The sequence below is a fragment of the Nansenia antarctica genome (assembly GCF_963989245.1).
Source record: "Nansenia antarctica genome assembly, chromosome: 4".
NCBI classification, from domain to species: Eukaryota; Metazoa; Chordata; class Actinopteri; order Argentiniformes; family Microstomatidae; genus Nansenia; species Nansenia antarctica.
In genome coordinates, this window is record NC_137689.1 from 76,066,020 (window position 1) to 76,086,019 (window position 20,000).

At 47.5% G+C, this 20,000-nt stretch overlaps 1 protein-coding gene across 1 annotated transcript in view; it reads right to left on the reverse strand.

Moving 5' to 3' along the window:
• LOC308156672 (uncharacterized protein) overlaps positions 1 to 20,000 on the reverse strand; it is a gene marked incomplete at its 3' end in the record, with an annotated part of 47,674 nt that overhangs the window by 12,837 nt on the left and 14,837 nt on the right. Inside the window, exons 9-16 of the mRNA XM_080530073.1 lie at positions 19,044 to 19,145; positions 18,772 to 18,882; positions 18,455 to 18,571; positions 13,350 to 13,460; positions 13,015 to 13,075; positions 6,857 to 6,956; positions 4,897 to 6,664; positions 1,040 to 1,213 (exon numbers count right to left, since the gene is read on the reverse strand). Coding sequence (XP_080386199.1) covers positions 1,040 to 1,213; positions 4,897 to 6,664; positions 6,857 to 6,956; positions 13,015 to 13,075; positions 13,350 to 13,460; positions 18,455 to 18,571; positions 18,772 to 18,882; positions 19,044 to 19,145 — 2,544 coding nt within the window. The remainder of the gene's footprint in view (positions 1 to 1,039; positions 1,214 to 4,896; positions 6,665 to 6,856; positions 6,957 to 13,014; positions 13,076 to 13,349; positions 13,461 to 18,454; positions 18,572 to 18,771; positions 18,883 to 19,043; positions 19,146 to 20,000) is intronic.

Sequence of the window (20,000 nt, forward strand, 5' to 3'; positions counted from 1 at the left end):
TGTAGCGTTTACATCCTGTATCCTGTGCATATGAACAGCTTTAATTTGATTTGACCTCAACACACCATACACTCAACACACCATACACTCAACACACCATACACTCAACACACCATACACCATACACTCAACACACCATACACTCAACAGTGAAGCAAAAGTTTGTAATCAACAACATTTTAATTTAGCTACAATTCTAGTTTTGTAGTGTATCATTAAGAGTAACCTACTTTTACATTGAAAGAAGACAAATTATTGTAAAATGATTGTATTAAAAAGGTTATCACCTTTACCTCAATGTCTCTCTTTTAACATTGGATATTTCATTGTTTACTTATAATATAAGTAAACAATGAAATATCCAATATACTCATATTATGAGTTTATATTCATATATCTTCATATTCAAGCATCTGTGGATTAAAAGTGAAATACTGTATATTACCCCCTGCCCCCACTGTCAGGAAGCTGAACTCTCTCCCCGCCCCTCCTACTCTGCCCTCACTGACTCCGGACTAAGAACAATCTCACTTCATACATACATACATACATACATACATACATACATACCTACTTACCTACCTACCTACCTACCTACCTACCTACATACATACATACATACATACATACATACATACATACATACATACATACATACATACATACATACATACATACATACATACATACATACACACATACATACATACATACATACATACATACATACAAGCATACCTGTACTTTAGCCACTTTACTCTATTATACTGAGCCAATTACCACTATTGCACTATTGTCATTGTTCATATTGTATTCCACCCCTGTACATTGTACCGCACATTTCAAATCTTTTATCTAGTATTTTTTGTATCTATAGTTATTTTAAATGTTGTCGTATTATATCGTTATTTATTGTTTTTGTTTGCTATGCACCGTGGATGAGAGGGAAACGCAATTTCAGCCCTCTGTATGTCTGTACATGTATTGGATTGACAATGAAGCTGACTTTGACTGTATATTACCCAGTATGTCTACTCACCTCAGTGTCTCCAGTTTGCAGTGTGGACTCTCCAGTCCAGCAGAGAGCAGCTTCACTCCTGAGTCTTGTAGCTTGTTGTAACTGAGGTCCAGCTCTCTCAGGTGGGAGGAGTTTGAGCTGAGAGCTGAGGCCAGCGCTTCACAGCATCTCTGTGTGAGGTTACATCTCTCCAGCCTTCATAGAAAAATATAACAGTAATACAAAAGATGTAACAGTCAGACATCTGTGGTAATGGTACGATGGTTCTATGTGTTCTGTTCTATGGACTTAAAACAGCTAAACTGAGCTGAAGGGAAGAGCACGGCTAGCTGGTGGTGGGAATGTGCTGTGAATGTGCTGATGTTATGTTGTTAATATAACAGTTTAATCTGGTGGTTATGCTGTGAATGTGATGATGTTATGTTGTTACTATAACAGTTTAATCTGGTGGTTATGCTGTGAATGCGATGATGTTATGTTGTTAATATAACAGTTTAATCTGGTGGTTATGCTGTGAATGTGATGATGTTATGTTGTTAATATAACAATTTAATCTGGTGGTTATGCTGTGAATGTGATGATGTTATGTTGTTAATATAACAGTTTAATCTGGTGGTTATGCTGTGAATGTGATGATGTTATGTTGTTAATATAACAGTTTAATCTGGTGGTTATGCTGTGAATGTGATGATGTTATATTGTTAATATAACAGTTTAATCTGGTGGTTATGCTGTGAATGTGATGATGTTATATTGTTAATATAACCGTTTAATCTGGTCGTTATGCTGTGAATGTGATGATGTTATGTTGTTAATATAACAGTTTAATCTGGTGGTTATGCTGTGAATGTGATGATGTTATGTTGTTAATATAACAGTTTAATCTGGTGGTTATGCTGTGAATGTGATGATGTTATGTTGTTAATATAACAGTTTAATCTGGTGGTTATGCTGTGAATGTGATGATGTTATATTGTTAATATAACAGTTTAATCTGGTGGTTATGCTGTGAATGTGATGATGTTATATTGTTAATATAACAGTTTAATCTGGTCGTTATGCTGTGAATGTGATGATGTTATGTTGTTAATATAACAGTTTAATCTGGTGGTTATGCTGTGAATGTGATGATGTTATGTTGTTATATAAGAGTTTAATCTGGTGGTTATGCTGTGAATGTGATGATGTTGTTAATATAACAGTTTAATCTGGTGGTTATGCTGTGAATGTGATGATGTTATATTGTTAATATAACAGTTTAATCTGGTCGTTATGCTGTGAATGTGATGTTATGTTGTTAATATAACAGTTTAATCTGGTGGTTATGCTGTGAATGTGATGATGTTATGTTGTTAATATAACAGTTTAATCTGGTCGTTATGCTGTGAATGTGATGATGTTAATATAACAGTTTAATCTGGTGGTTATGCTGTGAATGTGATGATGTTATGTTGTTAATATAACAGTTTAATCTGGTATTTATGCTGTGAATGTGATGATGTTATGTTGTTAATATAACAGTTTAATCTGGTTGTTATGCTGTGAATGTGATGATGTTGTTAATATAACAGTTTAATCTGGTGGTTATGCTGTGAATGTGATGATGTTATGTTGTTAATATAACAGTTTAATCTGGTGGTTATGCTGTGAATGTGATGATGTTATGTTGTTAATATAACAGTTTAATCTGGTCGTTATGCTGTGAATGTGATGATGTTATGTTGTTAATATAACAGTTTAATCTGGTGGTTATGCTGTGAATGTGATGATGTTATGTTGTTAATATAACAGTTTAATCTGGTGGTTATGCTGTGAATGTGATGATGTTGTTAATATAACAGTTTAATCTGGTGGTTATGCTGTGAATGTGATGATGTTATATTGTTAATATAACAGTTTAATCTGGTGGTTATGCTGTGAATGTGATGATGTTGTTAATATAACAGTTTAATCTGGTGGTTATGCTGTGAATGTGATGATGTTATGTTGTTAATATAACAGTTTAATCTGGTCGTTATGCTGTGAATGTGATGATGTTATGTTGTTAATATAACAGTTTAATCTGGTCGTTATGCTGTAAACTGGCTTTTTGCGTAGCGGTAGGCCTCTTTGATTAGTGTGTTGGATGACAGGGCGTATTTTCACTGAGAGATGCAGGGCCGTATTTTGCTGATATTGATGCTGAATCTGATTCTTATTGACTGTGCTGTAAACTGCCAGTCTGCCATTTGTTTATTTTAGTTTGTATGTGGCATTGGGCACATTTATGTTAGATTGTGTTAATACCTGTGGTATTCCAGTTTACTGGTTATCTGATCCGTTATTACGATAACTTAACTGTGAAGTTAATGTATTTGCTTTGTGTTTGGTTTGTGCAATGTTTTGCAATAAAAGTCAGGAAATGAAGGATTATGTCCATGAGAGTTTAATTTAAGAAATAAAGGCCTCCCTCTAATATAAGCCTGCCTCCAACAAAGGCCTGGTGCTCTCTGCGGCTCAGTAAATAAAGGCGCCAATATTAGAGGATTTACGGTAACTACATTCTGGCTTTGTGTGAGTTTTTCATATGACAGGGTGTGTGTTGGTCATGTTTTTCATATGACAGGGTGTGTGTTGGTCATGTTTTTCATATGACAGGGTGTGTGTTGGTCATGTTTTTCATATGACAGGGTGTGTGTTGGTCATGTTTTTCATATGACAGGGTGTGTGTTGGTCATGTTTTTCATATGACAGGGTGTGTGTTGGTCATGTTTTTCACCCAGGAATGTGATGTTGATAAACTCTGTCCCCCGTTGACCTCTGTACACAGTTTAGCAGTTTGAGGGCCCTATTATGCACTTCATAAGTCTTAAGCAATAAGACGAGGCGGTAGATCTAAACTTAAGACGTGGAGGCGTGGTCAAGGCCACTTTGCTATTATGCGTGCGGTAGTGGGCGCCTAAAACCCGGCGCTAAGCAAAGAAATTAGTCATGGGTGTGTTTTGGGCGTCTTCTCAATCAACCCAATCAGCGTGCCTGGTGCCATTCCCTTTAAGAACCGGCTGCGTTAAGTCATTAGCGCAATAGCGCTATGCTATTATGGAAGTCCTAAGAAGGAGGTCAGCGCGCTTCTCTGCCTCTCCCTTCTGAAATAAAGCATTTATACTGTGACCGTAATTGACGTCTTGCCGTGGAGCCACGTGCGTGTTCATGTGTGCCCACATGCATGCGCAAACCGCGGAGGCGCGCTCGTGTTTCAAAACGTGCATGAAGTCTAAACTTAAGAACTTTTCAAACCACTTCTTAGCGCTAGGAGCAAAGTCAGATCGCATAATAGCAGGGGCGCCTAGTGCACTTCATTAACATATGAACACTCCCACAATGAGCAATATATGCACGGGAGTTTTACGTCTTATGTGTGGGCGCCTATCGACACCTGCATAATAGCAGTAGCGCGTATGAAGCGCATAATAAGGGTGGCGGTAGGTCTTAACCTGGCGGTGCGTCTTAATTAAGACTTAAGACGGCAAGTTAAGAAGTGCATAATAGGGCCCTTAGTGTCTGATAAGTTATGACGACTCCCACTGGTAGAGAACTCTATAAGTTGTTGTCTGAATGCCAGATTCTTTCATACGCGTGAGGGTGACAGGCAAACAGACAGGAGTCATTTGGGGATTTTAATCCCTCCTACTGTAAAGACTGTAAACATCTGAACTAGTTGAATAAACACCACCTTTCCTGCAAACCGCCGCATATTCGTGTTGGATCGTTAATTGGAGAATCAGCTTTTCATTCGTCTTTTCTAAGGTTGTAGAAACTTATTTTAATTGTTAGTAAACACAACGCAGAGTCAACAGAGACATTCATAAACAACAAAAGCCAACAATTGAGATACTCACTTGACTGTTCGTGAGACTCTGAACACTGGCAGTAGCCCCAGGAGACACTCCTCTGATCTGGAGTAACGGCTGAAGTCAAATACATCCAAGTTGCGTTGACCAGTCAGCAACACAAAGGCCATAGCTGACCACTGTGCAGGTGAGAGTTTGACCCCTGAGAGACCTCCTAACCCCAGGTACTGTTGGACCTCCTTCTCTAGAGAATCGTCATTCAGCTCATTCAGACAGTGGAACAGGTTGATGCATCTCTCTGAAGAGGGATTCTCCCGGATCTTCTCCTTGATGTACTTGACTGTTTCCTCATTGGTCTGTGAGCTGCTTCCTGTCGGTGTCAGAAGGCCTCGTAGGAGATTCTGATTGGACTCCAGTGAGAGGCCCAGGAGGAAGCGGAGGAACAGGTCCAGGTGTCCATTCTCACTCTGCAAGGCCTTGTCTACTGCGCTCTTGTGGAGGCTGATGGCTGCTGTCTCACTGATTGTGGGTGGTGTGTTCATAAGATTGGTATTGCTGTCGTTGAATGTGAGGAACACATACAGAGCAGCAAGAAACTCCTGAACACTCAGATGCATGAAGCAGTACACTTTCCCTTGGTGCAGTCCACTCTCCTCCCTAAAGATCTGTGTGCACACTCCTGAGTACTCTGCTTCTCCGACGTCAATGCCACAGTCTCTCAGTTCCTCCTCATAGAAGATCAGATGTCCCTTTTCCAGCTGTTTGAAGGCCAGTTTTCCCAGTGACAGAATGATCTCTTTGTCCCAGTGTGAATCTCTGTCATGGTCTCCAAGATACTTCACATTCCTCTGTTCGGTCTGAAACAACAGGAAGTGTGTGTACATCTGTGTCAGAGTCTTGGGCATCTCTCTTCTCTCTGCTTCACCCATCAGTCTCTCCAGAGTAGAGGCTGAGACCCAACAGAACACTGGTATGTGGCACATGATGTGGAGACTCCTTGATCCCTCAACATGTTTGATGATTCTGTTGGCCATGTTCTCATCACTGATTCTCTTCCTGAAGTACTCCTCCTTCTGTGGGTCATTGAACCCTCGTACCTCTGTCACCCGGTCAACACACTCTGGAGGAATCTGATTGGCTGCTGCAGGTCGGGAGGTTAACCAGAGGAGAGCAGAGGGAAGCAGATTCCCCTTGATGAGGTTTGTCAGCAGCACGTCCACTGAGACTGACTCTGTGACATCACAACATCTCTTGTTGTTCTGGAAGTCTAGAGGAAGTCGACACTCATCCAGACCATCAAAGACAAACACAACTTTGTATTTGTCATAGTTGGAGATTCCTGATTCTTTTGTTTCCACATAGAAGTGATCGAGGAGTTCCAACAAACTGTAGTTTTTGCCGATGCATAAATTCAACTCTCTGAAAGGGAGTGAAAATATGAACTGGACATCCTGATTGGCTTCTCCTTCAGCCCAGTCCAAAATAGACTTCTGCACAGAGATTGTCTTTCCAATGCCAGCGACTCCCATGGTTAACACATTTCTGATTGGTCTGTCTTGTCCAGGTGAGGGTTTGAAGATGTCTTTGCATTTGATTGGTGTCTCTTCTGTAGCTGGTCTTCTGGATGCTGTCTCAATCTGTCTGACCTCATGTTCATTATTGACCTCTCCACTTCCACCCTGAATGATGTAGACCTCTGTGAAGATCTCATTGAGAAGTTTTGGGTTGCCTTGTTTAGCTATTCCCTCAAACACACACTGACACCTGCTCTTATGGTTGAGTTTCAGTTTAAGTTGGCACTCCACAGCACGCTCATCTGAGGGAACAAATTATGCCAAAAATGTTAAAGTATCTCATTAACCTTTTTGTAAACACACAATCATAGTCAGTAAAAACAGGAAGAATAGCTTATATTTACACAACAAGGTTGATATTCAGTAGAACTAGTCACATGGTTGATATTCAGTAGAACTAGTCACATGACAGACTGATAGTAGGAAGCTCTTACTCTCCAGTGTGACAGTGAGCTCCATCTGGTTCATGTCTCTCAGCATCTGTCCAGCCCCCTTCCTGGCCCCCACCCTCTGCCTCTCATCCTCTTCAGGCAACTGTAGAAGAAATGAAAACCGCTTCAATGGACCGCTTCAAAAGTCAATGGAAAAAATAAATTGTACTTGTTGTATGACATATGGACCTTAACAGCTCTTGATACAGTATATCATGGTGCTTTAAGATTCATTAATGATGCTAGATCACTCATCACTGTGAATGGTCTGCCAGGGTGCAGTGGAGCTCTCTCTCCACCAGGAGGCTAAAGCACTGGTACACCTTTGTGTACAAAGCATTGATAGGGCAACTCCCTCTGTATCTCTGTTCCTTACTAGATCAGCCACTCAGTCCTAGTGGTGTTACTAGAACAGTATTCACACCCGCTGCTGTCCTTGTCTGTTCCTCAGGCTAGAACTGAGACAGGGAACATACTGTATATGTTTCCCATAATGCCCTTCATCCTGGATCACACTTCAAACATTCTGAAGTTAGAGGAGTTAGTATCCTTGCCTGTTTTTAAGTCTCTGATCAACAACAATGTTTTTGATGCTGCAGTTGTTTTGTATTTCATAATGCGTTGGTAACTTGACATTAAGTGTTTTCTGTATATTTGTATTGTTGTGTAGTGCCGGAGGAAAAAGGAAAGACGTAGGCAACGTAATGATAACTGTTTAATCAAAACAACAACTTGTACTCTCAGTACAGGACCAGAAAATGGTTACCAAAACTCGTGTATCTAAACAGGAAGGTGCAACGTTAATAATCCTCCCCTCTGCCCCTAGTGCCAGAACTGGTTCCCTCCCACTACACAACCAACAGTAAGAGGAGAACATGAACCCATAATGTAGTCACTACACCAGCCCCCCCAGTGTTCACCTCAATATTGGAAATCCTCACGGCGAGGAGGGCGTATGGCCCGGCCCCTACGATCGTAGGTAAAGTCAGGAGGTGCGGGAGGAGGTGTGACATCGCCCATCACGTCCTCCTGCAGGGAAGGACGGGGGGCAGCGACGACCGGGGGCTCGCGAGCTGCGGGGGGTTGTCGGGGTCGGAGGGGGGAATGGCCAGGGCGCGGCAGGGGAGGTAGGACTGGAGGCCGGCCTCTGCGCGGTGGCAGGGCCAAGTCCAGGGGCAGTTCAAGGTCCAAGTGGGCCGGTTTGAGGCGATCAACGGACACACACTCAGGCCTACCCCCCATGTCAACCATGAAGTTCTTGGCTCCGGCCTCGATGACACGGAAAGGCCCGTCATAAGGAGGACGTAGTGGAGTCCTGTGGCCATCATGACGAATGAAAACGAACCTCGCTGAGTGCAGCTCCGGGGGCACCCTCGAAGTAGGGACACCATGCTGCGTAGTCGGGACCGGGACGAAGGTCCTGGCGCTGTCCAGCAGGGAGGCGCGCTGAGCGGCGGCGGACCAGGGCTCCGTTGACTTGGGAATGAAGTCACCGGGGACCCGCAGCGGCTGTCCAAACACCAGCTCAGCGGACGACGACTGGAGGTCCTCCTTAGGCGCTGTCCTGAGCCCCAGCATGACCCACGGCAGCTTGTCAAGCCAGTCGCTGTCCGTGAGGCTGGCTCGAAGGGCGGCCTTCATGGATCGATGGAAACGCTCACAGAGCCCGTTCGCCTGCGGGTGATAGGCGGTTGTGCGGTGGAGCTTGACCCCCAGATTCTCCGCCACCGCTGCCCACAGCTCTGAAGTAAACTGTGAGCCACGGTCAGAGGAGAGATCAGCAGGGGTGCCGTAGCGGGAGACCCACACCGCGATGAACGCCCGGGCCAGGTCGGGGGCTGTCGTTGAGGAGAGCGGAACTGCCTCCGGCCAGCGAGTCGTCCTGTCCACCATGGTAAAGAGATAGGTGTATCCGTGCGAGGGGGGCAGCGGCCCTACCAGGTCCACGTTTACATGATCGAACCTCCGCTCAGGCACAGAGAACTGCTCCAGGGGGGCCTTGACGTGTCGATGCACCTTGGCGCGCTGGCAGGCGATGCACGTGTCAACCCAGGCCCTCACATCCCTCTTGAGCCCATGCCAGACGAATTTCTCTGACACCAGCCGTGAGGACGGTTTCCTACCAGGGTGAGACAAGCCGTGTATCGCCTCGAAGGCGGGGCGCCTCCAGTTGGCGGGGACCACCGGTCGTGGCTGACCCATGGAGACGTCGCACAGGAGCGTGGCCCCTGCGTCACCGAAAACCACCTCTTCTAGGCGCAGTCCTGTGTCCGACAACTTGAGAGCCTGGACGGCGGGGTCGGCGGCCTGGTCTGCAGCCATGCGCGCGTAGTCCAAACCCAGTTGGACCGCACCAACCACCGCCCTGGAGAGACAATCCGCGACCTGGTTGGACTTCCCAGCAACGTGCTGGATGTCTGTGGTGAACTCGGATATGTAGGCGAGCTGGCGCTGTTGGCGGTCGGACCACGGCTCCGCCACCTTGGACATGGCGTGCGTGAGTGGCTTGTGGTCCACGTAGGCCGTAAACTCGCGGCCCTCCAGTAAAAAACGGAAGTGTCTGACAGCAAGCCACAGCCCGAGGAGCTCCCTGTCGAATGTGCTGTACCTTTGCTCTCTGGGAGACAGCTGGCGGCTGAAGAATGCAAGAGGCTGCCAGGCGTCCCCAACCCACTGTTCGTACACCGCTCCCACAGCAAAGTCAGAGGCGTCCGTGGTGAGAGCAGTGGGTGCCGAGGGCGAGGGGTGGGCCAACATGGCAGCGCGGGCCAGGGCCGCCTTGGTGTCCTGAAAGGCTTTGACACGCTCCGCCGTCCAGTCCACCGGCTGCTTCAGAGTCTTGCCCTTCTGGGCATCGTACAGAGGCCGCAGGATGTGAGCGATGTGGTGGAGGAAGCGATAGTAGAAGGTTACCATCCCGATGAACCCCTTGAGCTCGCTGATTGTGCTGGGGCGCGGGAAAGCAGCGACAGCTTCTACCTTCGAGGGGAGGGGGGTCACCCCCTCTGCGGAGACCCGGTGCCCGAGAAAGTCGATGGCGTTCCGTCCGAACTCACACTTCGCCGGATTGACAATCAGCCCATGTTGGCTGAGCCGTGTGAAAAGGGCCCGGAGGTGGGACAGGTGCTCCTCCTCCGTGGTGCTTGCGACGAGGATGTCATCCAAGTAGACGAAGAGGAATGGTAGGTCCCGGAGCACCGAGTGCATGAGGCGTTGGAAGGTCTGCGCCGCGTTCTTCAGGCCGAACGGCATCCGCAGAAACTCGAAGAGCCCAAATGGCGTGATTACGGCCGTCTTAGGGACGTCCTCGGGGTGCACCGGCACCTGATGGTACCCCCGTACCAGGTCCACTTTGGAGAAGAAGCGTTTGCCTGCCAGGTTCGCTGAAAAGTCCTGGACATGTGGGACCGGGTAGCGGTCAGGCTTGGACGCGTCGTTGAGGCGGCGGTAGTCCCCACATGGGCGCCACCCGCCGTCTGACTTAGGGACGATGTGCAGGGGAGACGCCCAGGGGCTGCTCGAGCGCCGAACGATGCCCACCTGCTCCATATGCGCAAACTCCGCCCTGGCGATGGCCAGCTTCTCCGGGTTGAGGCGCCTGGCCCTGGCGTGGAGGGGAGGCCCCTCGGTCTCGATGTGGTGCTCCACTCCGTGTTTCACCGTGGGCGCGGAGAAGGTGGGCTTGGTAAGGTCGGGGAATTCGGCGAGCAGCCGAAGGTACTGGTCACTTTCGGCGAGCGTATTGGACCACCCGCTGTAGACCGCCTCCCCCTGCGTACAGGCGAATGAAGCGAAAGTCTGTGAGTTGACCAGGCGCCTGTTCCCCACGTCCACCAACAGGTTGTGGGCGCACAGAAAATCCGCACCAAGGAGGGGAAATGTGACAGCCGCTATGACAAAATCCCACGAAAAACATTGCCCTCCGAAGCACACGTCCACCGCCCTAGTGCCGTAAGAGCAGATAGGTGTGCCGTCCGCGCCTGCCAACTGCGGACCACGCTCCTCCTTCGCCATATCCGATCTCTCTGCCGGAATGATGCTCCACTGGGCACCTGTGTCACAAAGGAAACTGCGACCAGAGGCGGTGTCTTGTATGAAGAGCAGCCTGTTGGTGACGCCAGCGCTCAGGGCCACTACTGAGCGCCGGCCCCGCCGTTTCCCGTCGGTCCGAAGGTGCAGGGTGAGCGGCACCGTTTGGCCTTGGCGCCAAAAGTGGCGTGGTAGAAACAATGGCCCGCAGCGTTACCCTGCTGGCCAGAAGGTCTGGCGTCATCCTTCGCTCTCCTGCGACGGTCGGGTGGCGGGGCGGCCGCGGGAGCGAGCAGGTCGGGGGACCGTTGAGGCATGGCCAAGACGAACCGGTCCGCCTCCCTGGCCAGGGCGCGGGGCTCCATGATGGCGGTGTTGGCCAGCGCCATCCTAACTTGAGCTGGCAATGTGCGCATGAACAGCTCTGTGAAGAGGATCATGGGGTCTTCTGTACCGAGCAGGTTTAGCATCCTCTCCATGCTCGCAGAAGGCCTCTCGTCACCCAAGTCCGACATGGCAAATAGGCGACGCACCCTCTCCGCAGTGGACAGTTCAAATGTCTCTAGAAGCAGGGCCTTGAGGCGCTCATATTTGTTCGTCGTCGGGGGAGCAGACAAAAAACCTACCACTCGAGCTGCGGTGGAGCTGCCCAACATTGCCACAGCATGGTTGTACCGGTCGTCGTCGTCATCGATGTCACTTTTATTGAAATGTGCCTCTACAATAGCAAACCATGCAGCAGGCGTTGAGTCCCAGAATTCTGGTAGCTTGAGAGTGGGAGTGTGCGCACCACGCGTTACCCTGACAGGGGATGGTGATGGCTGCCGCTGGTTTGAACGTCTCCCTCGCCCGGACATTTTGCAGGATTGTAATGTTCGTCGCTGGTTTTTGTACACAATTACGTTAACAAAAATCCACGTCGGGTCACCAGTGTAGTGCCGGAGGAAAAAGGAAAGACGTAGGCAACGTAATGATAACTGTTTAATCAAAACAACAACTTGTACTCTCAGTACAGGACCAGAAAATGGTTACCAAAACTCGTGTATCTAAACAGGAAGGTGCAACGTTAATAATCCTCCCCTCTGCCCCTAGTGCCAGAACTGGTTCCCTCCCACTACACAACCAACAGTAAGAGGAGAACATGAACCCATAATGTAGTCACTACAGTTGTAACATTTCATGTACACACTGCTACTTCCCTGTGTGCCTTCTTGCCAGGTCACCCTCGCAAAAGAGCTTTTAACCTCAATGGGTCTTAGCTGGTTAAATAAAGGCCACATCCACACAGAGACAGAACCGATCTTTTTCTTTTTCTTTTTTTTCCATAAACACGAAGTCGTCTCAAGAAATATGTGTGTCCAAACGAAACCACTGAAAATGCTGAAACGCTGCCACACATTACACCAAAAACAGAGAAGAAGAATAGAGCACGCGCAAAACTTGTGCGATCACACGAAGAAGAACAATGGTGGAAAATACAATAATTATTGAATATCATTTAATAACATAATATTCAATATTGCAGAGCATGTTGTAGCTGTTCTCCATGTCCATGTGTTGCTGGCGGTGGTAGTAGAGCAGCAGAACATTTTGCTGTAAAAGCCCAATCAAGCTCAATAGCTTCTGCAGCACGAACGCAACAACCCTGTAAGGCGCCATTGTTGTTGTTGTTGTTGTTGTTGTTGTTGTTGGCTGGGTTAGCGCATGCGGGTTAAGGGAGAGGTGGGGCTATGGCGTCATCGGTTCAGTAAGGATGCGTCTGGCTTGTAAAGACGGAAACGCAAGTCTGGCGTCTTCATATGTGTCCACTCTGGGACCCGGGTTAAAGAATAGCGTCTTCAGGCTCCCAGAACGCGGCCCCGTGTGACGAAACGGCCATACGATAAAACACTTTGGCAGATACGCCCACATTCATCTCCTTTTGGACAAGGCCAAAGGTTACATAAATAAATACAATATTTTATTTGTTCCTCCACTTTGAAGCCATTTCATGGACCCTGATTAATTCTACTGAGACTCTGCTAACTCATTAGCCAAGACCCACCCTCACAGCTTACAAACAAGAGCCTGGACAAGACTTCTGACTGGAAATTCATTTGACAGACGGTGGCTTTATGTAAAACAAGACTCACCTCAAACACAGAGGACAGGTCAGGACCACTGGGGATCTCTGCCTCTGATCTGGGTCGGCTCCTGTGGAAATAAAACACCTTGTCTCAATGTTGCATTGTGTCATATTCTCCCTGTTGCTTTTGGCTGCTCAGAACTCTTAGTATCATTCAGAGGTGTGCTCTGTTCCATAAACATCATTACAAGTGGAAGTGTAACCAGATTGTTCATCCATATATCACAGATGTAATAATAATGATGGTTATAATCATGCCTGGTGAGGGAGCAGGGATTCCTTCACAGGTTCTTTACAGCATTAAAGGGATGTTAGAGGTTGTGAGGACCCGTGTGATATTACCTTTGTTCACTGCCAATGTTTTCTTTACGGAAATTTATCAGAAAATCATTTGACTGATCACTCTTCATGGATACACAGCTGGGGGCAGAGCTGCATCCTGATTGGACAGTGCTGTAACAAAAGACAGGCCTTCAATCTGTGACTCAACACACACACACACATACACACACACACACACACACACACACACACATCCTAACACAGAGACCTAACACAGAGACCTAACACAGAGAGACCTAACCCTAACACAGAGACCTAACCCTAACACAGAGACCTAACACAGAGACCTAACCCTAACACAGAGACCTAACACAGAGACCTAACACAGAGACCTAACACAGAGACCTAACCCTAACACAGAGACCTAACACAGAGACCTAACCCTAACACAGAGACCTAACACAGAGACCTAACACAGAGACCTAACACAGAGACCTAACACAGAGACCTAACACAGAGACCTAACACAGAGACCTAACCCTAACACAGAGACCTAACACAGAGACCTAACCCTAACACAGAGACCTAACACAGAGACCTAACACAGAGACCTAACACAGAGACCTAACCCTAACACAGAGACCTAACACAGAGACCTAACCCTAACACAGAGACCTAACCCTAACACAGAGACCTAACCCTAACACAGAGACCTAACACAGAGACCTAACACAGAGACCTAACCCTAACACAGAGACCTAACCCTAACACAGAGACCTAACACAGAGACCTAACACAGAGACCTAACACAGAGACCTAACCCTAACACAGAGACCTAACCCTAACACAGAGACCTAGCCCTAACACAGAGACCTAACACAGAGACCTAACCCTAACACAGAGACCTAATCCTAACACAGATAGACCTAACCCTAACACAGAGACCTAACCCTAACACAGAGACCTAACACAGAGACCTAACCCTAACACAGAGACCTAACCCTAACACAGAGACCTAACCCTAACACAGAGACCTAACACTAACACAGAGACCGAACACAGAGACCTAACCCTAACACAGAGACCTAACCCTAACACAGAGGACAGGTCAGGACCACTGGGGATCTCTGCCTCTGATCTGGGTCGGCTCCTGTGGAAATAAAACACCTTGGGCCCTATTATGCACTTCATCAATAAGACGAGGCGGTAGATCTAAACTTAAGACGTGGAGGCGTGGTCAAGGCCACTTTGCTATTATGCGTGCGGTAGTGGGCGCCTAAAACCCGGCGCTAAGCAAAGAAATTAGTCATGGGTGTGTTTTGGGCGTCTTCTCAATCAACCCAATCAGCGTGCCAGGTGCCATTCCCTTTAAGAACCGGCTGCGTTGAGTCATTAGCGCTATGCTATTATGGAAGTCTTAAGAAGGAGGTCAGCGCGCTTCTCTGCAGAAGAAAGTAACAAGCTCGTGCATGATTATTTTCTGAATAAACACGGCAATACCTCCGCTTGTGAGTTGAGAAGTATTACAGAGGGGTCGCTGGAAGACTGCAGGAATGACAGATGTTGATGTCATTATATTACGCACGGCATGCTCGTACTGTATGTGCACAGTATGCGGAGGCAACATACTGTACAGCCAAGCCCGGATTATCCATATATTGCATCGGGTGAACGCCCTGGGGCACCAGCCAATGGGGGGGGCACCAAATTATTCGGACAATGAATAGATCTTTAAAATATTTTGGGCACATTTTAAAAATATAGGCTATATTTACTGGAAGACATCCACACAGGTACAAAACTAACGGTTATATTTCGGCTATCGTGTATAAAAAGATAAATAATTGCGAGTTCGGTGTAAGTGCCCCCCCCCCCCCCCCCCCCCCCCAGTCACAGACAAGTGCGCGATGACGCAGTGCCGCCAAACTATCAACGAAGAAATCAAAATGTACAGGCGACAACTGAGTGGCTCTGCCAAGCGAAAAATTAAGCAAGGCAAAGACTCCAGACATACGGCCACTCTTAAAAATGTCCCAACAATTGGGATTTTTTAAATTTCACCTAGGCCTAAAATTAGCACAGAAGTTAACAGTGTGGGGGGAGGGGGGGGGGGCAGCAGAGCGAGCGAGGGAGCGAGCCCATTCACAGCCACACTGGAGCAAGTCTTGCTGAATGTGGAGTAAGAATGGTTCATGTCATGACCTGGGGTTAGACTTGTCGAATTGCCGGGGACAAAGTTACGACAACGCCAGTAACATGTCGGGTAAATATAACGGCCTCCAGGCGCATCTTAAAAAAGCAAACCCCCTGATTCATTACGTGCTGTGCTGGACATTCCCTTAATGTTGTCGGTGTAAACACCACATTAATAGCTGTAAGGATGCGAGTGATTTCTTTGACCTACTTCAGTCATTGTATGCGTTTTGTGCAGCATCCCCTCACCGATGGAGCCGGATATTTAAAAATAAGGATGTGAACATCAGCAGGACTCTAAAACCACTGTCCAGTACTAGATGGAGTTGTAGGACTGACTCTACCAAAGCGTTGAGAGAGAACTAGTGCAATAAGAGAGGCCTGATAAGAATAAGATTCCCTGCTGGTGTAACGGAGTAGAAAAGGGCAAGTTCAATTATAACTAAAATAGGTATAAACTGCGCCTTCTAAGGGTTTAATGACGTGGTATATCCGGGGTGTGTCCGTGACCCGGATGCTGTGTCCGTGACCCGGATGCTGTGTAAATATAGCTGGACAGTGCATTTGCACGGGACGTAACGTGATCTCCCTCAGTGCATTCTTAACCACTGAGACGGTAAGGTCATGTTTTCTGCAGGGTCTGAGATCGCATATAATTTAAGAGATTATTAATGTACCTATGTTTTATTTGAATGTTTGATGATTAAGATAGCTGTTTTGAGTTTCCCCATGTATTGTATTTTACTTGGAACATATCATAGCATTGGTAAAATGAGTTTTCTGTTGTTAGCATTGATGACGCTAATGTGACTGTTCGTGTGTAATATCATTTTAGAAATTAGACCAATGACCCTGCACGTTCCGTTGATGAAGCAGAAATTGATGCACTGTTGTTCTGCAGAATAAATGAACGTGAGCCATCCAGCTGAGAGTGATTCTTGAAAAGATACACCCCGTCACACTGGCAATTGAATCCGAGTTGGTCAAAGAAATGGACTTTGAGGATTTAGTAAACGACTTTGCCTCCGTAAAATCAAGAAAAAAGAAGTTCTGCTAAAGGTAAGGCTTACTTATGATTATTTCGGGCTAATATGACGCTGTGGCTGATTTGGGCAGGCTGTGTGATGCACAGGGCTATAGCCTACGTCTGATACAGCATCACGAAAGTGAGCAGAGCGGCAAAGAGAGAGGCGCTGTTTATTTCCATAATAGGCCTACCTGTAGTACGCTTCATTAATGCGGACAGAAAATATGTTCTTATTCTTATATGCCTGCAACAGTCGTTATTGGACTTGGTTGGTATTGAGCTTGTTTTATTGTAGTATACAGTATGTGCATTTTCCCCCTTTGTTATGGTTTAGCATGTAGTCTCAGGCCATTTATGATGGAAATAATTAGCCTATATTTAGAAAGTCGTGTTGCATTGTGATGTGAGTTGCATTCAGATTTGAGCATCAGCCTGTACTGTAGTTATATGCTCTTGTAAATCTTTTACTTAGGGTTTTGTAACCATAGTAAATATCACACTTTCACTTGCAAAGTAGGAGGGTGTGTGTGTTGGGGGGGTGGGGGGGGCACACATCAAGTCTGGTCACCCTAGGGCACCCTAGGGGGTTAATCCGGGCCTGTGTACAGCGCTGGCCTCTCCCTTCTGAAATAAAGCATTTATACTGTGACCGTAATTGACGTCTTGCCGTGGAGCCATGTGCGTGTTCATGTGTGCCCACATGCATGCGCAAACCGCGGAGGCGCGCTCGTGTTTCAAAACGTGCATGAAGTCTAAACTTAAGAACTTTTCAAACCACTTCTTAGCGCTAGGAGAAAAGTCAGATCGCATAATAGCAGCGGCGCCTAGTGCACTTCATTAACATATGAACACTCCCACAATGAGCAATATATGCACGGGAGTTTTACGTCTTATGTGTGGGCGCCTATCGACACCTGCATAATAGCAGTAGCGCGTATGAAGCGCATAATAAGGGTGGCGGTAGGTCTTAACCTGGCGGTGCGTCTTAATTAAGACTTAAGACGGCAAGTTAAGAAGTGCATAATAGGGCCCTATATGTGCATGGATCAAGGACTTCCTGACCGACCGCCCCCAGAGGGTGCGGGTGGGCTCCCACACCTCCACAGCCCTCAGACTCAGCACTGGGTCCCCCCAGGGCTGCGTGCTAAGCCCCATCCTCTACAACCTCTACACCTACGACTTCACCCCCGTCCACCCCAGCAACTCCATCGTAAAGTTTGCAGACGACACCACCGTAGTGGGCTGCATCTCGGGGGGGGACGAGGCGGCGTACAGGGATGAGGTAGAGCAACTGAGCAAGCTGTGCAAGGTTAACAACCTGCTGCTGAACAAGTCAAAGACCCAGGAAATCATCGTGGACTTCAGGAGGAAAAAGTCAGAGATCCAGCCCCTGCTCATCGACGGAGAGAGCGTGGAGAGAGTCTCAATGGATCCATACGGTTCTCCTATCCAGACTGAATGGATCCATACGGTTCTCCTATCCAGACTGAATGGATCCATACGGTTCTCCTATCCAGACTGAATGGATCCATACGGTTCTCCTATCCAGACTGAATGGATCCATACGGTTCTCCTATCCAGACTGAATGGATCCATACGGTTCTCCTATCCAGACTGAATGGATCCATACGGTTCTCCTATCCAGACTGAATGGATCCATACGGTTCTCCTATCCAGACTGAATGGATCCATACGGTTCTCCTATCCAGACTGACACACCCAGAAGCAAAGTTTGGGAAATAACGTTTGATACAACCTGTACGACCCTAACCCTGTGTGTGTGTGTGTGTGTGTGTGTGTGTGTGTGTGTGTGTGTGTGTGTGTGTGTGTGTGTGTGTGTGTGTGTGTGTGTGTGTGTGTGTGTGTGTGTGTGTGCGTGTGTGTGCGTGCGTGCGTGCGTGTGTGTGTGTGTGTGTGTATGAGAGTACATTGGGATAAAGTGTACCTTTGTTTATCTGATGTGTCCTTGGTTTTGTCCTCCTCCCTGCTCCTCTTCTCTCTCTCCTTCTCTCTCTCTCCTCCTCCCTCTCTCCTCCTCTTCCTCTTCCTGCTGCTGAGACCCCTGGGACATCACAACAGGACATATATCAGTAACAACACACACACACACACACACACATACACACACACAGAGACACACAGAGACACACACACACACACACACACACACACACACACACACACACACACACACACACACAGTCACAGACATCTCCACATAGTGTATTGTACATGTAGAGGTTGTGAGGACTCTGATATTACCTTTGTTCACTGTCAATGTTTTCTTTATGAAACTTCATCGGAGGATCCATCGACCGATCACTCTTCATGGACACACAGCTGGGGGCAGAGCTGAATCCTGATTGGACAGTGCTGTAACACAAGACAGGCCTTTAATCTGTGATTCAACACACACACACACACACACACACACACACACACACACACTCACACACACACACACACACACACACACACCTAGTTCTGTCCAGTGCATGTTACATGTAGAGGTTATTAGGTGAACATGATGTTACCGTGGCTCTGTGTCAAAGTCTCCTGTAGAAGAGTCCCTGGCCTGATCTCTCTTCATGGACACACAGCTGGGCTCAGAGGAGCTGCATCCTGGCTGATCTGAGCTGGAATACACATGGAGATAACTCACTCTATGAGTTAGAACACACACACACACACACACACACACACACACACACACACACACAGGTTTCTCTCTCTCCTCTCTTCTTCTGCTGAAAACGTATAGAGAATGTAACTTATGTATATTGGAGGAATATCATGTGGAGAAAAGCATACTGCTTAGCAGTTTTAACCAGTGAAGTAGTTTACCGCGCCGGAGTTACAGTGTTAGGGGGTCATCCCTGTTCCCCGGGTTCTATGTTCCCCGGTACCGTAGCCCTGAAAAAGGGTCCGATGGGGCAGGGCAGTCTGGCAGGGCAGCGTGTGGAGGTGGGTGTTCTCTATGGATGATGGCAGGGCAGTCTGGCAGGGCAGCGTGTGGAGGTGGGAGTTCTATATGGATGATGGCAGGGCAGTCTGGCAGGGCAGCGTGTGGAGGTGGGAGTTCTATAAGGATGATGGCAGGGCAGTCTGGCAGGGCAGCGTGTGGAGGTGGGTGTTCTATATGGATGATGGCAGGGCAGTCTGGCAGGGCAGCGTGTGGAGGTGGAGGTTCTATATGGATGATGGCAGGGCAGTCTGGCAGGGCAGCGTGTGGAGGTGGGTGTTCTGTATGGATAATGGCAGGGCAGTCTGGCAGGGCAGCGTGTGGAGGTGGGTGTTCTGTATGGATGATGGCAGGGCAGTCTGGCAGGGCAGCGTGTGGAGGTGGAGGTTCTATATGGATGATGGCAGGGCAGTCTGGCAGGGCAGCATGTGGAGGTGGAGGTTCTATATGGATGATGGCAGGGCAGTCTGGCAGGGCAGCATGTGGAGGTGGGTGTTCTCTATGGATGATGACAGGGCAGTCTGGCAGG